The 27,454-nt window shown below is 50.9% G+C and overlaps 1 protein-coding gene across 4 annotated transcripts in view; it reads right to left on the bottom strand.

Annotated features, from left to right (window-relative positions):
* The window catches only part of SGSM1 (small G protein signaling modulator 1), a 119,571-nt gene extending 92,344 nt beyond the window's left edge, over positions 1-27,227 (bottom strand). For all 4 annotated transcript variants that reach the window (XM_025399483.1, XM_025399485.1, XM_025399484.1 and 1 more), the window contains exons 1-2: positions 27,101-27,227; positions 26,961-27,004 (exon numbers count right to left, since the gene is read on the bottom strand). In XM_025399483.1, coding sequence (XP_025255268.1) covers positions 26,961-27,004; positions 27,101-27,119 — 63 coding nt within the window. In that variant the 5' untranslated portion in view covers positions 27,120-27,227. The remainder of the gene's footprint in view (positions 1-26,960; positions 27,005-27,100) is intronic.
* Positions 27,228-27,454: the final 227 nt, after the last annotated feature.

Here is a 27,454-nt window from a genome sequence, read left to right as displayed (position 1 = left end):
TCCAAGACTTTAGACTCCAAAACAGAGGACCAGCCAGGGCAACAAGAGTGAAACTCCATCTCAAAAAAAAAAAAAAAGAGGAAATTTGATGTAGATACAAAGGGAAGATCATGTGAAGATCAGGGAGAAGATGGCCACCTATGAGCCAAGGAAGGAGGCTTGGATCAGATCCTTCCCTCACGGAGCTCAGAAGGAACCGGTCCTGCAGACACCTTGATCTTGAATTCCCATCTACAGAGCTGTGAGAAAATCGGTTTATGGCATTCAGGTTGCCCATTCCATGTACCCAGCAAACTTTTTCTGTAAAGGTCTACAGAGCAAATAATTTCTGCTCTGTGGTTAATATGACCTCTATGTCAACTATTAAACTCTACCCTTGTAGCATGAAAGCAGCCATAGATGATACATAATGGGCATGGCTGTGTCCCAATAAAACTATTCACAAAGCCAGTGGAGGGCTGGATTTGGCTCCAGCAGGCCGGTCTACTTCGCAGCTCCAGCCAAGGAAACTGCTCCTCCATCCTGAGTCATGGCCCAGACGGCCTACTTAGGGGGTCCGCAGTCTGGGACAGCTCTTGGGATCAGTGCTGACGTGACTGACAACTCCCGTACACAGTAGCTGGCCCTCTCTGAAGGTTGTAGCCATCCTGCCAACGTCCTCCTGTTCCTTGGAGTCCACCATCTGCTGTCACCTCCAGAGAGGCTCTGATGCAGGCATGCAGCCACCTGCCTGTGTCTTCCCTCGTGGTGAGCACAGAGGCTACTGGGCCCCATCTGTTCCCTCCACAAAAGGAAGCTATGAGCTTGCTCAGGACATGTGGCAAACCCCTAGCTTTCTCCAGAGCACATGGTGGGAGGGTGGGAGGGGGAGGTGCCAGCCTTGGAAAGTTCTAGCTCTGTCACCAACTAGCAGACACCCTCAAGTGAGCACCACCACTCAGGGTCTCCCCACTTATTCCTCTGGCCTCAAAGACGTGCCCACCTCCCACTGTCTGGGATGCCTTCATCCTCCATTCCTTTCCTTTGTCGTGCCTCTTCCACCCTCGGGAACCTGATCATGCAAAATGTCACCTCCCCCACTGCTATGGGCTTAACTGTGTTCCCTTCACCTCCATTCCATATGTGGAAATTTTTTTTTTTTTTTTTTTGAGATGGAGTCTTGCTCTGTTGCCACGTTGGAGTGCAGTGGTGCGATCTTGGCTCACTGCAAGCTCCGCTTCCTGGGTGCAAGTGATTCTCCTGCCTCAGCCTCCCGAATAGCTGGGACTACAGGCACCCACCACCATGCCCGACTAATTTTTGTATTTTTAGCAGAGACAGGGTTTCATCATGTTGGCCAGGATGGTCTCGATCTCTTGACCTCATGATCCACCCGCCTCAGCCTCCCAAAGTGCTGGGATTATAGGCGTGAGTCACCGCGCCTGACCCACATATGGAAATCTTAACGGTACTATCTCAGAATGTGCTGTCTTTGGAGATGAGATCTTGACAGAGGTGACTAAGTTAAAATGAGGTCATTAGGGTGGGTCCTAATCCAATATGATTATAAGTGTCCTTATGAGAAGACGAAATTGGCCAGGCACGGTGGCTCATGTCTGTAATCCCAGCACTTTGGGAGGCCGAGGCAGGTAGATCACACGAGGTCAGGAGTTCCAGACCAGCCTGGCCAACATGGTGAAACCCCATCTCTACTAAAAATACAAAAATTAGCCCGACGTGGTGGTGGATGCCTGTAATCCCAGCTACTTGGGAGGTTGCCATGAGCCGAGATCACACCACTGCACTCCAGCCTGAGCAACAAGAGTGAAACTCCACCTAAGAAAAAAAAGCAGCAGCAGAAGAGGATATTTAGACACAGACACAAAGGGAAGATCATCTGAAGATCAGGGAGAAGATGGCCACCTAGGAGCCAAGGAGTGGGGCTTGGATCAGATCCTTCCCTCATGGAGCTCAGAAGGAACCAGTCCTGCAGACACCTTGATCTTGGACTTCCATCTCCAGAACTGTGAGAAAATCAGTTTATGTCATTCAAGCTGCCCATTCCGTGTACTGTTAGGGCAGCCTTAGTGAAGTAACAGATCTGAGAGTACCACCATTACCATCATCTTCGTCCTTCTCATCATCTTCATCACCTCTCCCTCTGACCAAGCCCTTCTTGTGTGCCAGACTCAGCTAACAGATGGTGTCTAGGTTTGATCTGTATTATTCGCTCATTATGCCCTCTCCACGGTGCTGTCAGGACAGATTCTATTTCATACATAGTTCTCAGATGATGAGACCGAGGGGCAGAAAGACTAAGGAAAGATGAAGTAACATGCCCAAGGTCATATAGTGAATAGTGGGCAGAAACGGAAGCTAAGCCCACGCTCTTGACTGCACCTCTAGAAGCTTCACCCAATGACTATCTCTGAAAATAACACTAACCCTCTTATTTATATGTGCCCGGCACTTGCCACACATACCCTGTGAGTGCACAGAATCCTGATAACATATGCCCCAGGGAGTCAGTATCACTAAAGCTCAGGGACGTTGGTTACTACGTGCCCAAAATCATCAACAGATCTGAGGTTTAAACCCTGGTCAATCTGACTCTAAGGGAAGCCTCTTTCCACCACACACTGCCCCACATCTAGGAGTCAGATGAACTAATTCATCAAATCTCCAAACCCCAGGACTGTGTTGGACAGCTACGGGAGTGCCTGCCCTAACACAGCCACAGGCTGAGTCAGGGAGCCGGGAATCCGGGAGGCCTCCCCGCAGACGGCTGCTGCCCTGACTCTCTGCGCGGGATGAACGATGCACCCAGACCACCTGGGCCTCCTCGCCAGGACTCAGTGATACAGAACAGTCTCTTCCCCTTCCTCTTTCTAACCACTGCACCTGGAGGTTAACAACACTGATGTGTTTATTCTTCGTTTCAGTGCACACTAGGCTGGGGCATTGGGGACTTTTGCTTCTCTGTATTACAGGATGGCCTGGTTGAGAAAAATTGAGATGCAGAGGCTGGCTGTTGGCAAAGCCATAGGCAGGTGTCTCCGCTGGGGGCCTGTGTGCTCAAAGGATATCAAGAGGGCTTTTTGGTTTGGAGTTGAGGGAAGAAGGAGTTTGGGGTACAGGGGCCATGGGAACCAAGGATGAGAAGAGAGGGCAGTGGAGGGGGCATGAGAAGGCCCTGACTGCCTCCCAGGTCCTTGGCCAAGTTTGGCTGATGAGATAGTTGCTGCCTTGCACCACCCAGATCCCATCAGAACTGTCAAAGACCCTCAGCTGTCAGCCCCACGGGAGACAGGACATTGCCAGCCCCACGGGGGACAGGACACCTCTCTGGAGGTGTCCAGAGAGCCTCTTCCAAGGTCTCGCTTCTTCCCACGAGGCACACATCCAATGACTGCTGCATGTGGGGAATAAACCTCCAGCCACTTTGCCCCAACTCAGGATGACTCGGAAGGGCCATCCCAGCTCCCCTTGGAACTCCCTGCAGGGCTGGCCAAGGCTTCCCCTGAGGCTGCATCATGGCCTGACTTCTCCCTCTGCCTCTCCTGCTTGCTTCGCTCCACCTCCTGGTGTTGATCCTAAAAGCACCTCCTCCTAACCCGCCCGCACGCTGACCTCCATCTCCACCAAGGACCACTAACCTACAGTGTGAACCCATCTGGGCCAAGTCAATAGAGACAAGCTGCAAATGGTGCAATGCCTGCAAATTCAGCCACACAGGATGCAGAAGCCTAGCCCCTCTAATCAGGGCTGTGATACTGGGTGCAAGGTGTGGAAAGCCTCAGGGGAGGAATCACAGCCCTGTTCAGGAGGGGCTTTTAGTGCAGTGAGCCCGAGGGTCAGATGAGATAAGAGGTTCAGGGAAAGTGCTATGCAGTAGTAGCACAGCTGCTCACTCATGAGCCAGCAGCATCAGCATCACCTAGGAACTGGCTGGTAATGCAAATGCTAACCCTAACGCCCTTCCCCAACTGCTGGAGGCGTTTCCCAAGCCCGCCCAGGGATTCTCATGTGCGCTCAAATTTCATTAGAGTTCAAGCGAAAGGAAGAGGAGAGAGGGAGAGTGAAACAACACTGAGAAAAGGAGGGTGGGAGTGGATAGAAAACCAGCTACCTCAAGCTTCCTTAAGGAAGGGACTTGGCAGCCACAGCTCTTGTTTGGGGACCCTCTCCATACACCTAGACCCCTTCTGGTAACCTCTCCCTCCTGCCCCTTCAGACCCAGGAGTGGTGATGGTTCCTGGTTCCTACTGTTAACAGCCACGGGGCGTTACATCCTTCCTTGTGGACTCCCAGCATCCTTCCTCCCACCGCCTTAGTCAATAGCCTCTTTATTAAATTTGCCTTAATGTACTCGGTTTGGGGGAGGCATCTGTTTCCTGTTGCCGCCATGACAGTTTTCACACACTGTCTCAAGTCCAAACGCTGTAGAGTGGAGAAGGCTGTCCACTTACAGCTGTGGATCTTGAAATTCAGAGAGTTGTTAAGCTCCTCTCCTGAGGTCACACAGCCAGGAAGCTGGCTGCAAACCTCTTACCTTGGGAATGGATCTGGAGCTGCTGATGCTAAGGGTGCATGTAGTGCTCAGCCTGAGACACAGGCTGGGATAAGTGAGGACCTCTTCCACCTTTGCTACCCAGTACTGGTTATATCTCCGCAGAAGTCTGATATCCCAGGTACCTGCTAGAATATCTCCCCAGGAGTTAATGACAGGCTGACAACCTGAGGCCAGGAGATGAAATTGAAAAGGTTGTTAATTAGCAAGGAGGGTAACAGGTTATTACCCTTGAACACTGCAGAAAAGGGCATTGTCTCCATGCAGGAAGAGAGGAGGCTGCACACTCCTCCGAACCCATCCCGGGGCACAGACCAGACTGTGGACAGGGGAAGAGGGCCAGGCAGCCCTGGAAGGAAGAGCTGGAATTCAGCTCACTCTTTCCCCATTCCAGGCTCTCAGACGTGGGCTTGGGCTTGATCCACTTTGAAGGCTGACAGATGCCAGGGAGTCTGGGGTGGTCCTGAGGCAGTGATGGTCTGGGATCACTGTGGCCTGTGTGCAGGAACTTCATGGTGGGGAAGCTCATTATTCACATTTTTTGGGCACTCACTATGCTCCAGGAACTGTGTATAACCACAACAACTCTGATGATTAAGTCCCCAAATTATTCCATTTTAGAATGGGGAAACCGAGGCACAGATTTTTTCTTTTCATATAATCTGCCCTAGGTTACTCAAAGGTGGCAGGAGTCAGACCCAGGGCCCTTGTTCTGATGAACACCTTGTCTCACAGCAGAAGCTGGAGGATGCTATTTTGAACCAAATGATAGAGAGAATATTTACTTGAACACATTCCTTTAAAAAAAAAAATTTAAGTTCAAGGGTACATGTGCAGGTTCATTATACAGGTAAACATGTCACATGGGTTTGTTGTACAGATTATTTCATCACCCAGGTACTAAGCCTATTAGCCAAGTTATTTTTTCTGCTCTTCCCACCTTTCACCCTCCGATAGGCCCCAGTGTCTGTTGTTCCCCTCTTTGCATCCATGTGTTCTCATCATTTAGCTCCCATTTATAAGTGAAAACGTCGTATTTATTTTTCTGTTTTGCATTAGTTAGATAAGGATAATGGCCTCCATCTCCATTCACATTCCTGAGAAGGATATGATCTCTTTTTTTTGTTTGTTTGTTTTGAGACGGAGTCTCGCTCTGTTGCCCAGGCTGGAGTGCAGTGGCGCGATCTCAGTTCACTGCAAGCTCCACTTACCAGGTTCACGCCATTTTCCTGCCTCAACTTCCTGAGTAGCTGGGACTACAGGCGCCCGCCACCACTCCTGGCTACTTTTTTTGTATTTTTAGTAGAGACGGGGTTTCATCGTGTTAGCCAGCATGGTCTCAATCTCCTGACCTCGTGATCCGCCCGCCTCGGCCTCCTAAAGTGCTGGGATTAGAGGCGTGAGCCACTGCGCCCGACTGATCTCATTCTTTTTTGTGGCTGCATAGTATTCCATGGTGTATATGCACCATGCTTTCTTTATCCGGTCTACCATTGATGGGCATTTAAGTTGATTCCATGCCTTTGCTATTGTGAATAGTGCTGCAGTGAACATTGGTGTGCATGTGTCTTTATGACAGAATGATTTCTACTCCTTTGGGTATATACCCAGTAATGGGATTGCTGAATCGAACGGTATTTCTGTCTTTAGATTTTTGAGGAACTGTTGCTGTCTTCCACAATGACTGAACTAATTTACACTCTCACCAAAAGTGTATAAACATTCCCTTTTCTCTGCAACCTTGGCCATTCTGACTGATGTGAGATGGTAGCTCACTGTGGTTTGATTTCCATTTCTCTAATGATCAGTGATGTTGAGCTTTTTTCATATGGTTTTTGGCTGCATGTATGTCTTCTTTTGAGAAGTATCTGTTCATGTCATTTGCCCCCTTTTTAATGAGGTTTTTTCCCTTGCAAATTTAAGTTCCTTACTTGAACATACTTTACGTGCCAGGTGCTTTTATAGAATTCTTATTTAATCCTCAAAAGAGCATTATTACTCCATTTTAAAGGTGTATAAACTGAGGCTCAAGGAGTTTATGCAATTTTTCCCAGGGTCACACAGCCAGGAAAGGGCACTGCTGGAACTCAAACTAGGCCTCTCTGATGGCCTTAAAGCCCTGCCTCCAGTCCCGCCCAGAACTGGGTCATCTGAAAATCAAGGTGCTAGGAAACCCGTGAGAAGGGATTACTCAGCTTCTCTGAACTTGAGGACCAAAAGAAACACCTCATTGGGAGTTAGCAGACCTGGGGTGCCTGACAAGACTGCACCAATCACACCTAAAGGGGGTCTTTCAGGAGATGCGGGTCCACAAAGGTCCAGGTGGTCAGGAGGCTTTTATCCCTCCGCAGCATCCATTTTAAGGGGTGCTCCAACATTTCCTTGCATTCCTCCAATGATGGGGAGCTCATTCCTTTTGGAACCAGCAAATTAGCATAAAGAACAGGGTGTCAGGGGGCAGCTGAGAGAGGCTGAGAGCCCAGTATGTGGAGTCACTGACTTGGGGTCAAATCCTCGGCTACGCACTGTATGTGTGATGTTGGGCAAGTTTCCAACCTCATGTGGATATCTGTAAAGTGAGGTGGGTGGTAACCAGCACCCCTCCCTCTTAGGGGTAAGGTGGGAGGCCTGAATGAGATCCTGGAGATGGTGCCTGACACACAGCAGGGATTCTACAAATGATAGAGGAGCCTGAGATGACACGGACTACCCAGGAGATGCTCATGGGCGTCAGGTGAACGGCCAGCTGCTGAGGCATCCTTCAGCTCAGTGCCGCCTTCCCTGGGCTTCCCACCTCCTGGCTAGTTGGGACCTAGCTGGCCTCTGAGGCTGCAGCCCAGCCCCGTCCCTCCACATCATGCCGCTGAGCACCTGCCCAACCACCTCCAGCCCCACCCCGCAACCATTCAGAAACCAGCCCCGCCCTCCCTCCCTCTCTCCACCTGCAAATATTTAAACAGCATAAAAACAGGATTAATCTCAGGAGGGACTCAGGGCAAGTGAGCACTAATTCCAGGCAGGGAAACCCAGGGCAATCTGTGAGGCAGGAAGGGGGACTTCTGGGTCTCCTGGGCCTGCCCTGTCTTCTCCAGTCCTCTCACCTGCCACCTGCCCACACCCAGGTACCCTCTGCTGCCCACCTTGAGTCCTGCCAGGTTCCACATTAACTTTGCTACTCGTCCCTGCCTCCCCACACTGGGCTGACTTTACTCCTCTGAACCCCAGATGAGACTCACATGCCCCCAGGGTGCAGAGCTGTCATAAAGATTGCAGAAAATAGAGGCAGAGCCTCAAACAGGACCCAGCACACAGCCGGTGCCAGATCAAGGGAGGCACTCTAGGCAGGGGGGGGAGGGGAGAGCGGGGGGGGGAGGGGGGACCGGCAGGGAGGGGGTAAAAACAAAAACAGGTCAGTCTCCAGCTCTGCCATTTGCTAGGTGACCTCGGGCCTCAGTTTCCTCATCTGTGAAACGGGGATGGTGCCTGCATCACCTCATAGGACTGCTATGCGAGGATGCCATGAGCAAAACATACACAGCACTTGAACAGGGCCGGGCACACCATGAGGGCTGGAGACAGGGTAGCCCCTAGAAAGCTACATCCTCACTCCATTCTGTAGTCGGCTCCAATATCTCCCCCTCGGAGAGCCTCCCTGATCACCTTGTCTAAAACAGGGCCTCACACCTGCCATCGCTACCCTTTTCCTCTGCTGCGTACTCTTACTCAGGACTCAGGCACTTGACTTCTCTTTATACATCTCTGGGCTCATTCATTTAGCCTCCATCTCTCCCATGAAGAGCTTCAGCCCCTAGGACAGTGCCCGGCCACACAGCAGATCAGTAAATGCTGACGATCAATCGGACTACATTAGTAACACTAACACCAGCAGCTAATGCTTACTGAGCTAGGTTCCAGGCAGTGTCCTAAGCCCCCTTGGCTCTAGATCCCATCGATACGTGTTTAAAGCCGGGATCAATAAACTTTTCCTGTAAAGGGTTGGGTAGCAAATGTTTTAAGGTTTGGGGTAGGACTGCCTGATACATTACAGGATGCCCAGTTAAATGTCAATTTCAGATAAACAAGGAATAATCTTTTGAGTATAGGTATGCGCCAAATATTATATAGATTATTGATTGATTCTCTGAAATTCAAATTTAAACAAGGCATTCTGAATTTTTATTTGCCACATCTGGCAAATTATTTTTATTTGTTAAATTTCTATTTGCCAAAACTGGCAAACCTATTTTCAGGCCACATACAATCTATCCCATGGTATCTTTTGTTTCTACAACCTTTAAAAATGTAAAGGGTGGGTACAAACAGGTGGGATTTGGCCCACAGACCCCCTTGGTTTGAAGCACCCAGCACAGTGCTTGAGGCACAGAGTAGGTCTAAATAAAAATCACCCAGGCCAGCTGTCCCATGCTCCTCTGAGGCCTGCTGACTCAGAGCGTCCCACCTTTACTCCCCACCTGGGGTCTCTGGTGGTTGAGGTAGGGTAAGTACCATGCAGGTGGGGTGAGGACCACTGAGCTAGCACCCACTTATGACACGGGCTTCCTGACGCTTACCTCTGGAGGAAACTGGCAGTGGGGAGGATGGTTAAATTGGGATGCCTGGAGGGCCCTGCAGGGAGGCTTTGAAAACAACTCTCAGGCCGGCCACAGTGCCTCACGCCTGTAATCCCAGCACTTTGGGAGGCTGAGGTGGGTGGATCACCTGAACTCAGGAGTTCAAGACCAGCCTGGCCAATATGATAAAACCCCATCTCTACTAAAAATACAAAAATTAGCCAGGTGTGATGGCATGTACCTGTAATCCCAGCTACTAGGGAGACTGAGACAGGAGAATCACTTGAACCCAGGAGGCAGAGGTTGTGGTGAGCTGAGATCACGCTACTGCACTCCGGCCTGGGTGACAGAGCGAGATTCTGTCTCAAAAAAAAAAAAAAAAAAAAACCATAAATAATAAAAATAACTCAGTATGTGGGCAAAGTGGGGAGAAGAGGGGGTGACTCACAGGTCCCTCAACAACCACTGGAGCAATGGAGCGAGCGGAGGGCAGGCTGTGCCACTCTGCCACTCTCACAGGCACCTGGGACTCTCAGGACAAGAAGCATGAACCAGCATCTCCAGCCCTGCCTGGACCACTGACCCTCAGCCCTGGTCCCCAAAGGTGGTACTAAGTGCTCACTTCCGTACCATTGCTCACGTGCTGCCTTCTGCCAGATGCCCCTCCCCGAATGCTCCAGCTGGCTAGCTGCAACTCAGGCTTCAAGCTTCCGCCAAGGTGTCGCCTCCTCCTGGAAGGCTTCCTGGACTCCCCATCCCCTAAGCTGGGACAAGTGTGCCTCTTCCATGTCCCATTCTCCTTCCATGTCTCCTTCCCTGCAAATATCACAGGAACCAAAACTGTCGTTCATGCACTCAATTTCTTGAGTGCTCCTGTGAGTCAGGCTCCGGGGAGCAAGCAGACGTGGTCCCTGTCCTCGCAAGCCTTACAGTCCAGGGAGATGGAAAGATATAAACAGAATCACAAAATGGGTAAATCGTTACAAAGTGAGACCAGTTCTTTGCACCTTGGTTCTAGGAGAATAACAAAGCAACCAGACCTGACAGGGTGGCAGGGAAGGTCAGGGAGGCCTTCCTGAAGGTGGTGATGGCTCAAGATGTGAAGAACAAATATAAATTAACTCTCTGGGTCTCAGTTTCTCCCACTGTAAACGAGCGAAAAAAATCGCCTGTGACTGCCCCCACATAGCCACCGTGGAGCTCAAAGGAAGGAACAGATGTTGTAAGGACATTGTATCAGGGAGAAACAGTCTACGGAAAGAGCTGGCGGCTTTTAATTTTTAAATCTATCAGGGTGAGGCACACAGAAGGTGACAGTTGGGAGGGGCTGGAATGGGGCTGGTGATGGTGATGGGGGGGACAGGAGTATTTTGGGAAGCTCCAAAGCACAGACACAAACAGACTTGGGGTGTGGGGAGGGGGAGAGACGGTGCCGCAGCCCTGCAAGCTGTGCCTGGTTCTATGCTGTGGCCAAACCTTCCTTCTCTGCTGAATCCTGTCTCTTTCCCTCCCCACACCCTGGGCTCCGGTCACACATGCCATTCCTTCTGCGTGACCCAGATGACTCCCACCTCCTGGTCCTGGCCCATGCAGTCCCCTCCACTTGATATCCTCACCCATTCCTAGCTCCGTCTCCAGCTCTGGAAAAATCCCCCAATTATCCAGGGCCAAGTCACGTGCCCCTCTCCGCATCCCTTTCTGAGCCCAGCAGTCCATGCAGGTTGCCCTCTGCTGAGCTCCTAGAGTAACACCTGCTGCATCAGGCTCTGGAATCAGACTCCCAGAATTCCAATCCCAGCTTATCCATGCGTGATCTTGGGTAAATCCTGTCCCTTCTCTGAGCCTCAGCTTTCCCATCTGTGAAATGGGTGATATCAGCATCTGCCTCACTGGCATTAAGATAATACATTTATTTATTTAAGTATAATTTTAGGGATAGTGTGTTGCCCAGGCTGGAGTGCAGTTATGCGATCATGGCTCGCGGTAGCCTCGAACTCCTGGGCTCAAACAATCCTCCTGTGTCAGCCTCCTGAGTAGCTGGGACTACAGGTACACACCACCGTGCCTAGCTAATTTTTTTTTAAATGTTGCCCAGGCTGGTTTTGAACTCCCGACCTCAAGTGATCCACCCGCCTCGGCCTCCCAAAGTGCTGGGATTACAGGCATGAGCCACTGTGTCCAGCCAAGACAATACATTTAAAACATTTGGCACAATAGCTGCTACATGCTCAGTGTTTTATGCATTTGTTTTAAGTCATCACGGCCAGCATTTATCTATAAAATGTTGTTTACTGATTGCCTGGCGCCATGCCTTGGGGTATGATCTCATCTAATCTCCATAGTATTTCTGTGAAATGGGTACAATTACCCTCTTTACTTTACAGATGAGGAAACTGAGTTCTGGTCAGATGAAATGACTTGCCCGAGAGCACAAGGCTTGGAAATGGCAGGGCAAGATTCAAATCCAGGACTGTCCTTCCTGCACTGAGCCTGGCACACAGTAGGTTTGTTCATTCATTCGAGAGACACCTATGGGTGTTTTTCACAACTGGGTGCTTTACACACTTGAGCCCAGAGATTCACAACTACCATGCATTGTAGGTGTCATTGTTATCATCCCCATTTTCCCAATGACGCAGCCGTCCTGGGAGGGGCAAACGCCATCAGACCTGTGAGGAGGCTGGGACTGAAATCAAAGTCTCGTGTTCTGGAGCCCCACATTGCAGTGAAGACCCCAGTACCAGGGCGACCAATGCACCTGCTCCCTTAGCCCTCTGAGGTCGAACATCACAGTCACAGTCAACTTGCTGCTCCCAGAGCCAGGGGACAGCGGCACCTGCCAGCTCCACCTCTGCCTTTGGCTATCATTTTTCACAGCACACCTCTCCCTGCATGCCCAGCACCACCTGGCACCCTTTCTGCTCCACATCGGCTCCCCAAGAGGAATCATGGTGACAAAAAGAAATGTCCTATCTTAAATGCCTTTCACTAAGTGAAAGAAGCCAATCTGAAAAGGCTATGTACTATGCAATTCCAACAATATGACATTCTGGAAGAGGTAAAACTACGGAGATGTGAAAAGATCGGGGGCTGCCAGGGGTTGGGAAGAAAAGAGAGATGAACAGGTAGAGCATGGGAGGTTTGCAGGGCAGTGGAAACATTCTCCGCATGATACTGTGATGGCGGATGCATGCCATCAGACATTTGTCCAAACCCACAGAAAGCACAGCACCAACAGTGAACCCCGATGTCAACTGCAGACTCTGGAGAATAAGCGTCCATGTGGGTTCATTAACCCTAACGAAAGTACCACTCTGGCTGAGGACGTTGACAGTGGGGGAGGCTACACGTTTGGAAGGGTTGAGGATATATGGGAAATCTCTGCACCTTCTGCTCAACTTTTCTGAGAACCTAAAACTGGTCTAATAAGACTTTAATAAGTCTTAAATACAGACTTCGTGGAGGGGGAAATAAGAAAGCAACGTCCTTTCCTCACACTGTCAAGTCATGGAAGATGTTCGCAGGGATCCCCACTTTCAGCAGACAGGCTAAGCACCTCCTTCTGAAAGGGATCCCCTGTGCCTGCAGTCCACCATGACCTGCAATGGGCTTTGGAGCTTTAGTAGAGAAGGTGTCTGGTGGTGTCAGCTCAGAAATCTTCCCTGCCACCTCCCCAGGGGGACATTCAGGGGAACACTCTGTCTCTGGCCTGTCTCCCATCTCTCTCCTCCTCACTTCCTGCTCCCTTGCCTTCCTCCAAAGCTGCACGTTCCTCCCTGCCTCAGTGCCCCTGCTCCTGCCATTCCCTCTGCCATTCCTAGTTCTCTACACAGCCTCTTCTTTTCATCATCAAGATATTAACTCAGGCTGGGCGCGGTGGCTCACGCCTGTAATCCCAGCACTTCGGGAGGCCGAGGAGGGTGGATCACCTGAGGTCAGGAGTTCGAGACCAGCCTGACTAACAAGGTCAAACCCCATCTCTACTAAAAATACAAAAATTAGCTGGGCATGATGGCAGGTACCTGTAATCCCGGCTACTCGGGAGGCCGAGGCAGGAGAATCGCTTGAACCCAGGAGGTGGAGATTGCAGTGAGTCGAGATCGCGCCATTGCACTCCAGTCTGGGTGACAAAGTGAAACTCCATCAAGAAAGGAAAAAGGAAAGGAAAGAAAAGAAAGAAAAAGATATCAGATCAAATGCCACCTTCTCAGAGAGGCCTACCATGACTGCCCAAGTAAGCTGCCGCCTACCCAACTCACCCCAGCCTCTCTCCCCACTGCATTGCTGTTTTCTCATCCATTTCTGAATTCATCGCATTTCTTCATCTGTTTGCATGGTCATTATCCACCTCTGCCCTCTTGGTTGAAGGTAGGGATCTCACCTGTTGTGCTCACTGCTGTCTCCCCCGTGCCCAGCAGAGAGCCTGGCATACAGTAGGTGCTTAGCAAATGCTGGTGAATACATCAGAGTTTCCTGTCCTGGATCCCTCTCACAGGCAGTCTCAGGACAGACGTGCCCCCGCCATTCCTGCCCACACCCTTCCATCTCTCCTGTCACTTCCACACAGCATAGATAACAAAAACAAAACCACACAGGGGTGGCCCACAGCCCTGGTCATGGGAGAGGTGGGAGTGGGGAGGGCGGAATGAAAAACGATAGAGCCTGTGGACCTTTAGAGTATTAGAAAAATTCTTCCTCCAATTCCTCGCCACATAACCTGCCCTAAATGTGGTTACTGAGGCTTAGGGAAGAAGCAAACACCACTAACTTGGCTGCTGCCAGCCTGGCCCCAGTTAATCGTTTACTGGCTTGCTATAAATAGGCACCAGCATTGTTCTGTGACAGTGTGAGGGCCGGCCAACCTGGCTGGGCTTCCTACAAATGAGCCTCCCCTTATCACCCTGCCCAGGTTCCTCAGACTCTCCTTGACCAGAAGGCTCCCCCTGGGCCTGATTCCAAGGCATTCTCCCGAGGACATCCTCGTGTAAAGGTCCTTCAGGCTGCCACGCCCATGCACAGGAGAGGATGGAGCTGTGAAGATGCTCTCCGGCCTCCTTCCATCCCCAGAGAAGCCTGCCTGCACGTTTTCCATTCCCAGCCCACACCCTGGAGACTGGCCAGCCTCCTCCTGGGTGCCTGCCCACTGCTTGCGTCTGGCTTCCCTGGCAGCACCCCCATCTCCACAGACCCAGGGGCCTCACGGATGAGGAAGATACACGCAGACTCGAAGCCCACCCAAGATCCCTGGAAGATGGCCAAACTTGGGGGCGTGGTGGGGAAGGTGGTTTGGGCAGCTGCAGAAAACGGAAAAGGAAATTCCCAAATGGTTGCTTAAAACACACACAGGTACATCAGACGGTACTTATTATATTTCTGGAGGACTAACCACCTCCACCTGACCTTAGGAGGAGGAGCAATCCATTAAGTGTGTCTAACACTGGTTTCAAATCCTGTCTCCACCTCTTACCAGCTGTGTGACCTTGGGCAAGTCACTTCCCTTCTCTGTGCTGCAATTTACAGTATTTATCTGTAAAATGGGATAATAAATACAGGCAGAGGGCCTCAAACAGGACCCAGCACACAGCCGATGCCAGATCAAGGGAGGCACTCTGGGTAAGTAAAACCATGAACAGGTCAATCTCTGCTATTTCCTGGATGACCTCGGGCCTCAGTTCCCTCTGATGGTTTTTGGGTTTGCTTTCTTTATTTTTATTTAATTTTTTTGAGATGGAGTCTCGCTCTATCACCTAGGCTGGGGTGCAGTGGTGTGATCTCGGCTCACTGCAACCTCTGTCTCCCGGGTTCACGCCATTCTCCTGCCTCAGCCTCCCGAGTAGCTGGGATTACAGGCACCCGCCACCACGCCCGGCTAATTTTTTGTATTTTTAGTAGAGACAGGGTTTCACCGTGTTAGCCAGGATGGTCTCGATCTCCTGACCTCGTGATCTGCCCGCCTCGGCCTCCTAAAGTGCTGGGATTACAGGCGTGAGCCACGGCGCCCGGCCTGGTTTGCTTTCTTTTAACATTACATACACTAATGCATACAAAGAGCATAGCATACTGTCTGGAACAGGATAGACTTTTTGGGAAACCCTCTATACCTGTGCTGTCCCACATGTTATCATTAGCCATACGTGGCTATTGAGTACCTGAAATGTGGCTAGTGTGACTGAGGAATTGCATTTTGAATTAAATTTAAATTTCACTTGATTGAAATGTAGATAAGCACTTATGACTCATGACTAACATACTGGGACAAGGCAGGCCTGGACAAAGTAGGTGCCCAATAAATGCTAATTATAATTATTACTGGGGTTGTGATTATTATTTTATTTTATTTTATTTTTGAGATGGAGTCTCACTGTCTCCCATGCTGGAGTGCAGTGGCAAGATCTCGGCTCACTGTAAGCTCCACCTCTCGGGTTCACGCCATTCTCCTGCCTCAGCCTCCTGAGTAGCTGGGCCTACAGGCACCCACCACCACACCCAGCTAAGTTTTTGCATTTTTTAATAGAGACAGGGTTTCACCGTGTTAGCCAGGATGGTCTCGATCTCCTGACCTCATGATCCTCCCGCCTCAGCCTCCCAAAATACTTGGATTACGGGCGTGTGCCACTGCGCCAGGCCGATTATTGTCATTTTTATCAGAAAGCTATTATTATTGGAGCTGGTTTAGAAACTAAGAGGTACAAGTTCATTTCTAGGCACACTAAGGACAGGAAACTGTATTGCAATCATCTCTGTATCACACTAGGACAGTTCCTGCAGGGGGTTACAGATGTTTTGGCATATCCCTCTAAAATTCATATTTCAAAATCCTAATCCCCAGGCCCGGCGTGGTGGCTCACACCTGTAATCCCAGCACTCCGGGAGGCCGAGGCAGGTGGATCACCTGAGGTCAGAAGTTCGAGACCAGCCTGACCAACAAAGTGAAACCCCATCTCCACTAAAAATACAAAAATTAGCTGGGCGTGGTGGCAGGCACCTGTAGTCCCAGCTACTCACAAGGCTAAGGCAGGAGAATTGCTTGAACCCAGGAGGCGGAGGTTGCCGTGAGCCAAGATCGCACCATTGCACTCCAGCCTGGGCAACGGAGCGGGACTCCATCTCTAAATAAATAAACAAATAAAATCCTAATCCTCAAAGTGGTGGTATTAGGAGGAAGAGCTTTTGGGAGGTAATTAAGTCATGAAGGTGACTCTTAGATGAGATTAGTGCTATTTTGTTTTTTCTTTTCTTTTCTTTTTTTTTTTTTGAGACAGAGTCTTGCTCTGTTGCCCAAGCTGGAATGCAATGGCACGATCTCGGCTCACTGCTACCTCTGCCTCCCGGGTTCAAGCAATTCTCCTGCCTCAGCCTCCTGAGTAGCTGGGATTAAAGCCCGCCACCACACCTGGCTAATTTTTGTATTTTTAGTAGAGACAGGGTTTCACCATGTTGGCCAGGCTGGTCTCCAACTCCTGACCTCGGATGATCCACCTGCCTCAGCCTCCCAAAGTGCTGGGATTATAGGCGTGAGCCATTGCGCCCGGCCGGGATTTGTGCTCTTATAAAAGAGAGCCCAAAGACTTCTCTCACCCCTTTCTGCCATGAGGACATGATGAGAAGTCTGCAGTGGAAGAGGGCCCTCACCAGATACCAACCATGCTGCCACCCTGATCTCAGACTTCTAGTCACTAGAACTGTGAGAATTCCTGTTGTTTAGAAGCTACCCAGTCACGGTACTTCGTTATACCAGCACCAACCAAGACACAGGGTGATGCTGAACTGTATTTGGGTATTTGGGTTGTGGATTCCTTAGAGGTCCTGACAAAAGCTGAGGATACTCGTGGCCAGGCGCGGTGGCTCACGCCTGTAATCCCAGCACTTTGGGAGGCTGAGGTGGGCAGATCATGACGTCAGTAGTTCAAGACAATCCTGAACAACATGGTGAAACCCCGTCTCTACTAAAAACACAAAAATTAACCGGGTGTGGTGGCACGCGCCTGTAACTCCAGCTACTCAGGAGGTTGAGGCAGGAGAATCGCTTGAACCTGGGAGGCAGAGGTTGCAGTGAGCTGAGATCGTGCCACTGCACTCCAGCCTGGGCAACAGAGCGAGACTCCATTTCAAAAATAAAAATAAAAAAGAAATCAATTTTTTATCTTCACTTTCTCTTTTCATTTTATTTTTATATGTTTATTATCATTCTAGCTAGTTTTATCAGGGTTTATCCGACTTGAAATGCATGCAGGATGGAGCTGGCTAACAAACCCTACCCTGCTGTTTCTCAGCTCTGTAGACCTGGTTCAGTTTCTTAGCCTCTCTGAGCATCAATTTCCTTGTCAGTAAAGAGCAGTTGCTACTTGTACTTCTCTGTAGGAAGGTTGTTTTGTGGATTAAATGAGAGACAGCAAAGTACCTACAGCAATATTTGGTAAATGGTAGTTGCTACAATTCTAATTTACCAAGTAAGCACAATTTACCAAATAATAATAATTAAAAAGGAATTCATTCAATGCCCCAAGTATCACTGAAACTGGCCCAACTATCCCATAGAACTAATGTTTATGGTTTCTTTTGAATAAACACAGAAACTGATCCTCCCAGTTTTAAAACTTCAGAAAGTTACATTTGTCTTATCTGAGTTCCTTTCTCAGGAAACCAAACATCAGGCCTTCCCCAAGGAATTGAAACTTACCAGATCATTGCATCTGGACAAACAGATGAACACCCCTCACCCACCATGACTGCCTAAGCCACCACCTACTTCCTGTTGACCAACTCCTTTTCCTTACCCCTCTCTAATTCCAGTTTTCTTGCATGCACTTACATTTCCTCCCTGCTATATAAACCTCTGAGTTTAGTTGGTCAGGAAGATAGATGTGAGCCTGACCTCCCATCTCCTCTGCTGCAGCACCCTATTAAAAGACTTCTTCTTGGGCAATACTTATCTCAGTGATTGGCCTTCTGTGTGGCCAGCAGCAGGACCTAGGCCGAAACCCTGGCATTTTGGTAACATCACCAAGTCTCTTGAATTCTCAGGGCTTCAGCTATCCATTTTCTCAATAAGGCCTTACTGCAAAAGGAACAATGTTACTGTTCTTTGTAAATACCCACAATCTGAGTTCCTGCAAAATTGTGCAAAGAAATAACATAGAAATATATTCTTCTCATCTTCTATATCACTAAGTGAAAGAAAAATACACTGCCCCACATCTGAGTTTAGCATTCTTAGCCCCCTTGCCCAGGGGTGCACAGCAACCAAGTGCAGGGCCAGGAAAGTCACCAGGGACTCTCAGCTCCTTAGGCTGAGGGACTCTCTCCAGGAGCTGATGGGCAGCCAGCCCCAGAGGGAAGCCCCAGCTGCCCTTCCCCGGATGGTGATGCAGCCAGCCAAGACTCAGCCTACTAGAGGTCTTGTCCTTTTGGATCGCAAGAGAGATCTCTTCTGACTCATTCCACAGCACTGCCCTGGGGGGCTGCAGCACCCCCACGTCCGAGCTTACCTAGAGACAGCAAGATCCTGCGCTGAGGGCATCTGTAAGTTTAGATGCGACCAGAAAGGGCAGCCAAGTGTCCTTCTGGGACTGAGTCCAGCTTACTCCCAAAAGGGTGAGCCGTGCGGTGTGCCTGGCCCCTCCATAAATACTGCCAACTGCCTGACAGTGACAGCATAGTGGTAGCTGAGGCCCTTGCTGTTTGACACACGAGGAAATGAACGTCAAAGAGGTTCATGCAGCTACTAAATGGCAGGGCCACAATCTGAACGCAGGACTGTCTGGTTCCAAAATGCGGCCTTTTCCCTGATCCCCCGCTCTCAGTGGAGCTTGGAACCCTGTGTGGGTTTTGCTGGTTTTAGCTTCAGAGTGATAACAGAGGAGGACTGTGCAGCCAGACCCCTTGCTGTACCAATGACAATCTCTGTGACCTTAGGGCGAATTCCTTGCCATCTCTGTGCCTCGAGTTCCTCATCCATAAAAGAGGGGGTGTTATCTATTTCATAGGAGATCAATAATTAAATGAAGTCATTGATATAAAATGCTCAGTATATGCTAGTTTTGTGTGTGGTTTTTTTTTTTTGGTTGTTGTTTTTAAAATATTTATCCCATTAGAATGGTGTTAGTTAAGCCCTGGTTTTCCTTGAGTGAACTAAAGGCACTCCAAAAGTCTTACCAGCTACTTAGTTTTAATTAGTCTTAAATAAATACTTGGCAAATTCAGAATGGAAAAAACAAAGAGTTGGCTCTCAGAGAGTGACGCTGGCCAAATTAGATGAGTTGAGGTTCTTGGAATCCTGGAGCTGTCCAACCTCGTCCACTTAGAAAGCAGGACAATGAGATCTTGAGAAGGGACCTGTGAGAAGCCACACCCATTGCTGGGGTCAGAACTGGAACAAGGGCAGGTCTCCTCACTTCCCATCCTGGGCTCTGCAGACAGCAACTGGGGGCCCTTAAGGGTGACCAAAATGCCCTTTCCTGCCGGCCAGCCAGCAACAAATGCTACCACCAGCTCCTGCAGCACCTCATGAGGTGGCTGGGGGAGGCCCAGCCATATGGTACAAGAGACACGGCCAAGCAAGCCAGGGGCCTTCCTGCCAGCCTCGCCAGATCGAACCAGGGTGCCTAAGCTGCCGCAGATGCTCATCACTAGCAAAAGCTCCCAGAAGCCAGGTTGCCAGACCTGAAAAAGCATCAAAACGCTTCAGGTGGATATGGCTGCATTATTCATGAAGAGCGTTTCAAAGATCTCTTAAGCCGGCAAACGTGACATACGCAAGCTGATGTGAGTCAATCCTGCCAGCATCAGAGAGCCCCAAAATAGCCCACCTGGCATTCCTGCATTCATTCAAGCACACGCATTTTTGGAGTCTCTCCTTGGCACAGTGGGGCGAGTAGTGGGTGGGGGGCTGTGATTCCAGCCCAAGAATGGAAAGCTCAGCAAAGGCAGACATTTCCTGTCTTATCTGATGATCTGGTGTCTTTGCTTCCTCTCGACTTGTCCCCAAAACTTGCCCGTTCCTTTCCTGCTCAAAATACTCCCGTAGCTCCTACCTCACCCAGAGTCAAAGCCAAAGCCTTCGACGGACAAGGTCTTGAACAATCAGCCTCCCGCTCTCTCAAATCTCACCTCTACTCTTGTTTTCTTCACTCCAAGCCTCACTGGCCTCCCAGCTGGTCTGTTCCCAACTCACAGCCTCTGCATAAGCTGTTCCCTCTGCCAGGCACACACTTCCTGCAGATGTCGACACTGCTCCCCTTCCTTCCTTCAGGTCTCCCTCAAACGCCATCCCATCAGTGAGGCCATCCCTGACCACCTCCTCTGGCAAGCCTTTCCCATCCCTCTCCAGCTGTTATTTTCCTTGGAGCCCTTGTTACCTTTAATATATATTTATTGTTTTCTCTATATGCCCTTCTGCCACTATACTGTACACTGAGTGAGGGCATATGAGCAACGACTTTGCTTTACTCACTTCTCAGTCTGCACATAGCGGATGCTCGACTAATATTTGTGTAAGGAAGAAAGAAGGAAGGAAGGAGGGAGGCAGGGAAGGAGGGAGGCAGGGAGGGAGGGAAGGAAGTGGGGGAGAAAGAAAATAACAGAAAGAGGGAGAAAGTTTTCTTCTAAGAGCTGGCAGAAACTGTCTATCCTGGTCCCTGCTATTAGATGAAACTTCCTGAAGTACAGTCCTAATCAAAACCCTCCCTTGCTCATAAATCTTCTATAGCTCCCCATTATCCACTGTGGGAAGTTCAAACGTCACAGCCTGGCACGTACAGCCCTGCACAAGCTGGAACTAATGGATCTTTCCTGTCCCATTTCCTTCCCCAGCATTTGTCTGAAGCCAAGCCGTGTTTTCAGGGACTTTTCTGAAGCTCACAGCTCCCCACCACTGCTCACTGTAAGCCAAGGTCATGAGGCCACCCCTCCAGATCTCGGCAATGTGAGGTTTGAATCCTGACTTCCCCACGGACTGACTGTGGGACCTCAAAGCGAGCTGCGTAACATCTCTCTGCCACCAGTTCATCGATCATGGAAAGAGATGATGATTCTCTCCTTCATAAGGAGTGAAGGGGATAATGCTCAGAAAGTTAACGGCACAGTGCCCGGCACAGAGGACGCCGGAAGTCCCCAGCAAACAGCTAGGAAATTAGGAATGCCTATTTTTTTTTTTTTTTTGAGACGGAGTCTTGCTCTGTTGCCCAGGCTGGAGTGCATTTACGCCATCTCAGCTCCCTGCAACCGCACTCCACCTCCTGGGTTCAAGCGATTCTCCTGCCTCAGCATCCCAAGTAGCTGGGATTACAGGCGCATGCTACCACACCCGGCTAAGTTTTGTATTTTTAGTAGAGATGAGGTTTCACCATGTTGGCCAGGCTGGTCTTAAACTCCTGATCTCAAGTGATCCACTTCGCTTGGCCTCCCAAAGTGCTGTTAACAGGCGTGAGCCACCACACCCAGTCATAATATCTTTTTTTCTTTTTTCTTTTTTTTTTTGAGACAGGGTCTTGCTGTTGCCTTGGCTGGAGTGCAGTGATGTGATCACAGCTCACTGCAGCCTCAACTTCCTGGGCTCAAGGGATCCTCCTGCCTCAGCCTCTCAAATAGCTGCGACTACAGGCATGCACTACAATGTTCGGCTATTTTTATTTTGTTTTCTGTAGAGATGGGGATCTTGCTGTGTTGCCCAGGCTGGTCCCAAACTCCAGGCCCAAAGTGATCATCCCATCTTGGCCTCTCAAAGTGCTGGGATTGCAGGCATGAGCCACCGTGCCTGGCCAGGAATTACTAGTGTTATTACATAGTCCATTCTCTCTCCTATGGCCTAAGTCCATTTTACACGTGAGAAACTGAGGCATTCTGAGGAAGTTTTCCCAAAATGACATGGCTAGGGAGCCAAGACTTCGTTCACTGCCCCTGCCCACCCCTGCTCTGGCTTTGGACTCCAAGTATGCATCCAAGACAATCTAAAAGCAGTGAGAATGAGTTGTTCAAGAATAGGACATTCGTATCAGAGCAGCCTAGAGAAGGGAAGGGCGCGGTGGGTGCAGGATGGGTAGGGTCAGCAGGGAGCAAGTTTTCTTGCCCTAACAGCGTTGTCATTCTGGGCTGGCCACTTCTTTGTGCTGCTAGTGGTGGTGGGCTGAGGGGGTGTCTTGTGTACTGCAGGAATGTGAGTAGCATCCCTGGCCTCTTCCCACTAGATGCCGGTAGCACCCCCAACTGTGACAACCAAAAATGTTTCCAGACATTGCCAAATGTCCCCTGGAGTAGGGTTGCCAGATTTAGCAATACACACTCATACTGAAAACTTACTCACTGTTTATCTGAAAGTCAGATTTAACTGGGCGACCTGGTTGTTATCTGGCAACCCAACCTAGGGATGGGAGAGAAAACTGCTCCCCTTCATTAAGAACCACTGGGTCCCAGTAAAACTGCGGAGTCCCCATGGTAACATCAATTGCTTCTCTCGCTTTCCTCCAACCTTCTTAGCAAGTCCTGCCTTCCTCTCCCACCTCATCACCCCTAACCCAGAGGCTGGAAGGCTCAGTTCTCCAAACAGGCTCTGTTCAGCAGCTGTGACGAGGGCTCCACAATTACAGCCCTTCCACCAGCTCCAGTCTGCAGAGCTAAATGTAGCTTCCCCTCCAGGACCTGCCTCATCTCCCTGTCTCCTTCCTGGGGTCTCATCTGCCTGCCACCAGCCCCTGCATTCTCCCTTCCAATTAAGAGGCTTTCTAGCCCCAGCCTAGAGGCAGCAAAACAAGGCAGTTAGTCACTTTGCTTCCATTATCAACTGGCATCACATGGCTGGCTCCTTTAATGGCAGTTGTCATGGCAACGGGAAGCCAGTCCCTGCTCGCTCCGGGAACCAAAACAAAATTAAGGGTTGGCAGGGAGGGTAAAGGAAGTCAGGAAGGAGCCAAGCTAGAGCTGGTGAGATTTAACTGGAGGAAATCATGCTGAGGCCACGCTGTTTGCAGCCGAGGCCACCTTGTTTCCAGCTTTCTCTTGGTGGCACTGAGGACAGAGGAAAAAAAAAAGGATGCTTACCCTGGAGGAGCTCAGGCTAACATGATGGGTGTTCTCGCAGGGTTTATCCTGCCAGCTGAATCATTTTCATCCCCATTATGAATAAACGGAAACCCACACACTGATAAAGGTAAAGACAGATCTTGTCCAAGATCGTGCAGTGAGCAGGCCATCAATTTCAGCTCCATCACCTTCTTTCCCTGTTCTCCATGTCCTCCCCATTCCTTTCCCCTTGCTTTTGGGATAAGACCATACGTTCTGCCTTCTCTGCATCTGCACCCTTCTCCTTTCTCTCTGCTCTGGTCACTTCGGTTTCTTCAAATTCAGTCTTCCCTGCAGCCACAAAGCTTCTGCATGTACAAAACCCTCTGCCAGGAATGGTTTTTCTTACTGTCTCTCAACCTCCCCCTATCTTCACCTGAAAGTCCTACTCATCTTGCACCTGTCTTCTGAAACATCACATCCTGGGCCCCTGCACATGGTCAGTTGTCCGTTTTGGATTCTTGCAGCCCCGGGTGCCTCTCCTTCACATCTCTGTGCACAGCCTGTAATTATCCTTGTAATTGTGATAAAGTATCTGTTGGGAGTGTGTTTCCTCCATTGCAAGCAAGGTCAGCCCCAGGAGGACAGGGACAGGGCCTGTCTACAAGGGGCCTGTCCCTGCTATATCCACAGAACCTAGCCCAGGGTCTGACACACAGCCCTTAGTAAATAAACACATCTGGAATTGGAATCCAGCTCTAGTTGAGCCCGAAGTTCCTTCTTGACCTGCCTAATGGGTGCTGGGTCCTACTGGTTCCCCAGGCCAGCATTGGACAGTTTCCAGCTCCCAGCCTCTGCCGGCCCCTTGGTGGCTGTAGTGGCTCTGGCAAACCTTGCAGAGCTGCCCAGAGATGTCAATGATTAAGGTACCCCTTCTAGAAAGAAGGCTGGAAAAACAGATATACACACAGAAGACAGATATACACACAAGACACATGTAGATATGTGTACACACAATGCAGTCTCTGGGTGAGGCTGTGACAGGCAGAGATGTGGCTCCTCTGAACCCAGAGAGTGGGGAGGAGGACCTGATTTGACTCTCAGATTTCTAGGCAAAGAGCCTTCCCTTCTATTCCACTGGAGACTGGTTCTCTGACACTGAGAGAGATGCCCCCCACAAAGAGGTAAGCAAAGGAAGGAAAGGACAGGAGAGACATGCTTTGGGGGGAACCGAGTTGTTGCCATGTTCTTAGGGTACCTATGCTAAATAGGAACTCAAAGACAGAAGACCGGAACCTGTTCCCCCACACTGGTTCTGTGTCCTTGAAATGCCATTTATTGTCTCTGGGCCACAGTGTTCTCATCTGTACAGTAGAAACTGTACTACCCACACATTCTGTCCAAGGTGTGGTACTGTGTAGATTTGGATGAGCATGTTTGTGGGATGGGAGGGCCAAAGTGTGGCTCTGACATCAAAAAGACCCGGGGGTAAGTCCCAACTCAGTCCCATCTTGGCTGGGTGCTCTCGGGCAAGTTATTCCCCCTCTCTGAGCCCAAGACCCAAACTAGACTGACACAGATTGGACCTTGAAGGACACTGGTACCAATGCATCCTTCTGCAGATGGAGAAACTGAGTCCTAGAGAGGAGAAGGGACCTATGCAGGAAACTGGGGAAGATGGTAGCTGAGCTTGGACCTGGGCCTCAGCCACAGCCTTCCCCAGATGTCTTACTGGTGTTCTCTTCTGCCTGCAGCCCCCTCCCCAATTCAACCAAATATTGCCTTAAAAACAAAGCTGCCTCAGGCAAAAACATCTACATATTACATGTAGGTCTGGTTAAACCATGAACAAAAAGACAGCAGGTGCTTTGTAAGGTACATGCCCCTCCCCTGAAATAGTCACAAGAATGTTGTTAGTCTGAGTTCTGTTGAAAAGAGGTTCTAAGCCAGACACAGTGGCTCACGCCTGTAATCCCAGCACTTTGGGAGGCCAAGGTGGGCGGATCATGAGGTCAGGAGATCGAGACCATCCTGGCTAACACAGTGAAACCCAGTCTCCACTTAAAAAAAAAAAAAAAAAAAATAGTAAAATTAGCCGGGTGTGGTGGTGGGCACCTGTAGCCCCAGCTACTTGGGAGGCAGAGTTTGCAGTGAGCGGAGACTGTGCCACTGCACTCCATCCTGGGCCCCAGAGCGAGATGCCGTCTCAGGAAAACAAAAAAAGAGAGGTTCTAGACAGACCTCCCTTGGAGTACCCACAGGAGCCTATACAAAGGCTGAGTCGAACACTTCTGGACCTTTCTGAGGGATCTAATGTATTTTGCATGTCTCATTCGAAACTGCTAGAATGTGCCAAGCAGCCCTGGAGCTCATTCTTTAAACAAAATAGGACATGCCACACACAGACACATATACACACAGACACATACTCATGCTCCCCGAGGAGGGAGGGGCAGCAACAGGTCCAAGCCTCCAGGCTGCCCTTGGTGGCTGTCTGCCACTGTGCAGGGAAGGAGGGGTCATCAGTGATGCTTGATGCTGCCACCTCAGCCGACACCCACAACACACATACACATGCACACGCGCGCGCGCACACACACACACACGCACTGAAAGCCAGGCCCACAAACCAGGCCAGCCCACAAGGTCTGCTGCCATGCAAGGCCTTGGGCTAAGTGCTCATAAGGTTAAAAAGTGACAAAAACACAGCAGCAATGGGGTCTGAGGCTGAAGAATGGGGAGGGCAACACACAGACACATGCACACACACGGCGTCACAGCCCTAGTTATTCACACAGACTCATGCATCACATGCCACACACCCACTCAAGATACACACGCACAGTCACAGCATCACTCATTCACACAGACTCATGCACCACACAATACACACACATAGACCCACTCTCACAAAAACAGATACACAGAAACACATAGATATGTGTACACACAATGCAAAGAGATACACTTAGGTATCTCCAGACACACAGACATTCTCATATGCACATACTCACAGCCACAGGTCCTCACCCACGCAGGCGTACACACCAGAGCACACAGTCCAGGCATGGAAATGCTACCCCAGGCCCCAAGGACTACAAATTATCCCTGTCTATGGGGTTCTGGGAGGTCTTTGGTCATGAACCCTAAAGATTAGACTGGGCCCCCGCGCTGACCCCAGGGAGAGTGGAGGGGCAGAGAAATGGCAGAACCTTTCTGATTCTCACCTCTGAGTGCGTGGGGTGGGGGGTGAAGGGACCCCTACTGCCAGGTGAGCAGCTCACTGACCCGGGACTCTCCGGGAGGGAGTCCCCTGGCTCCTGGAGGTGGCTCCAAGGACTGAGAATTTGGGGGCTGGGGAGGGAGGCTTTATTTTCCCTCTCCCTTTTCCCGAAGGGTGCCCCACCTTCGGCAGCCCTATCAGGGCCCCCTCCCCCAGCACACCCTGTGGGGGGTCCCCCCAGCAGCTAGTCTCTCTTGGAAGATTCCCTTCCTGAACCGCACCCACCTGCTTGCTCCTCCACAACAGGAGGTTCTACTGGGACATAGCCAGGTGGGTCCCACACCTGGAGGGGCCTCACGCTGCATCCGCCCCCGCACAAAGCCTCAAATGGGCCAAAGCCTCCCCACAAACCCCTCGCTGCGCCTCCTGCCCGACCCCCAAACTCCCTCGCTGCGCCTCCTGCCCTGCGGGAGGTCAATGCCTACCCAGGTGAGTCCCACACCTGGTCTGGCCGCCCCCGCCACCGCCAGAGGCCACCCTTCCACGGAGGCTCTTTTCCCGTTTGGCTGTGCTGCCCCCTGCCCGGGGGAATCCTGCCCAGCGCCCCCACCCCGGCACCCACCTCCTTCTTGACGGTGCGTAGAAGCCTCTGTCGGGTCTCCGCCTCTGTGGGACAAGACGCGAGAGCCGCGGGTTAGCCAAGGGTGGGTGCGGGGGCCGGGCGCTGCCCTCCCGCCGCCCCCGTGTCCCGCAGCCCCTTACCCGCGGGGGCCGAGGCCATGGCTCCGAGCGCTGGGTTCCGAGTCCCGGGAGGCGGTGGCGGTGGCGGCGGTGGTGGCGGCGGTGGCTCCTCCGGCCTCGGCGCTGCTGCTGCAGCCGCGGCGGGGCGGGGCCGAGCGCTGAGTGACGGCCGGAGGGCGCCCGACGTCAGGACCCGAGGCGGCCGCCCCACCCCTCAGGCAAGCCACCGCGCGGCTGGGCGGTCGGGTTGCCTGCGCCAGGAGCCTTCGCGCCAAGCACGCACGCTCGCTCCCGCGCACCCAGCGCCCGGGCCTTTCAGGCTCCCCCACCCTCCACGCCAGCGCTCAGGTCCCTCCCTGTTCCCTAGGGCGAGGA

This window comes from Theropithecus gelada, chromosome 10 (genome assembly GCF_003255815.1).
Source record: "Theropithecus gelada isolate Dixy chromosome 10, Tgel_1.0, whole genome shotgun sequence".
Lineage (NCBI taxonomy): Eukaryota > Metazoa > Chordata > Mammalia > Primates > Cercopithecidae > Theropithecus > Theropithecus gelada.
This window is presented reverse-complemented; position numbering and strand designations above follow the sequence as displayed.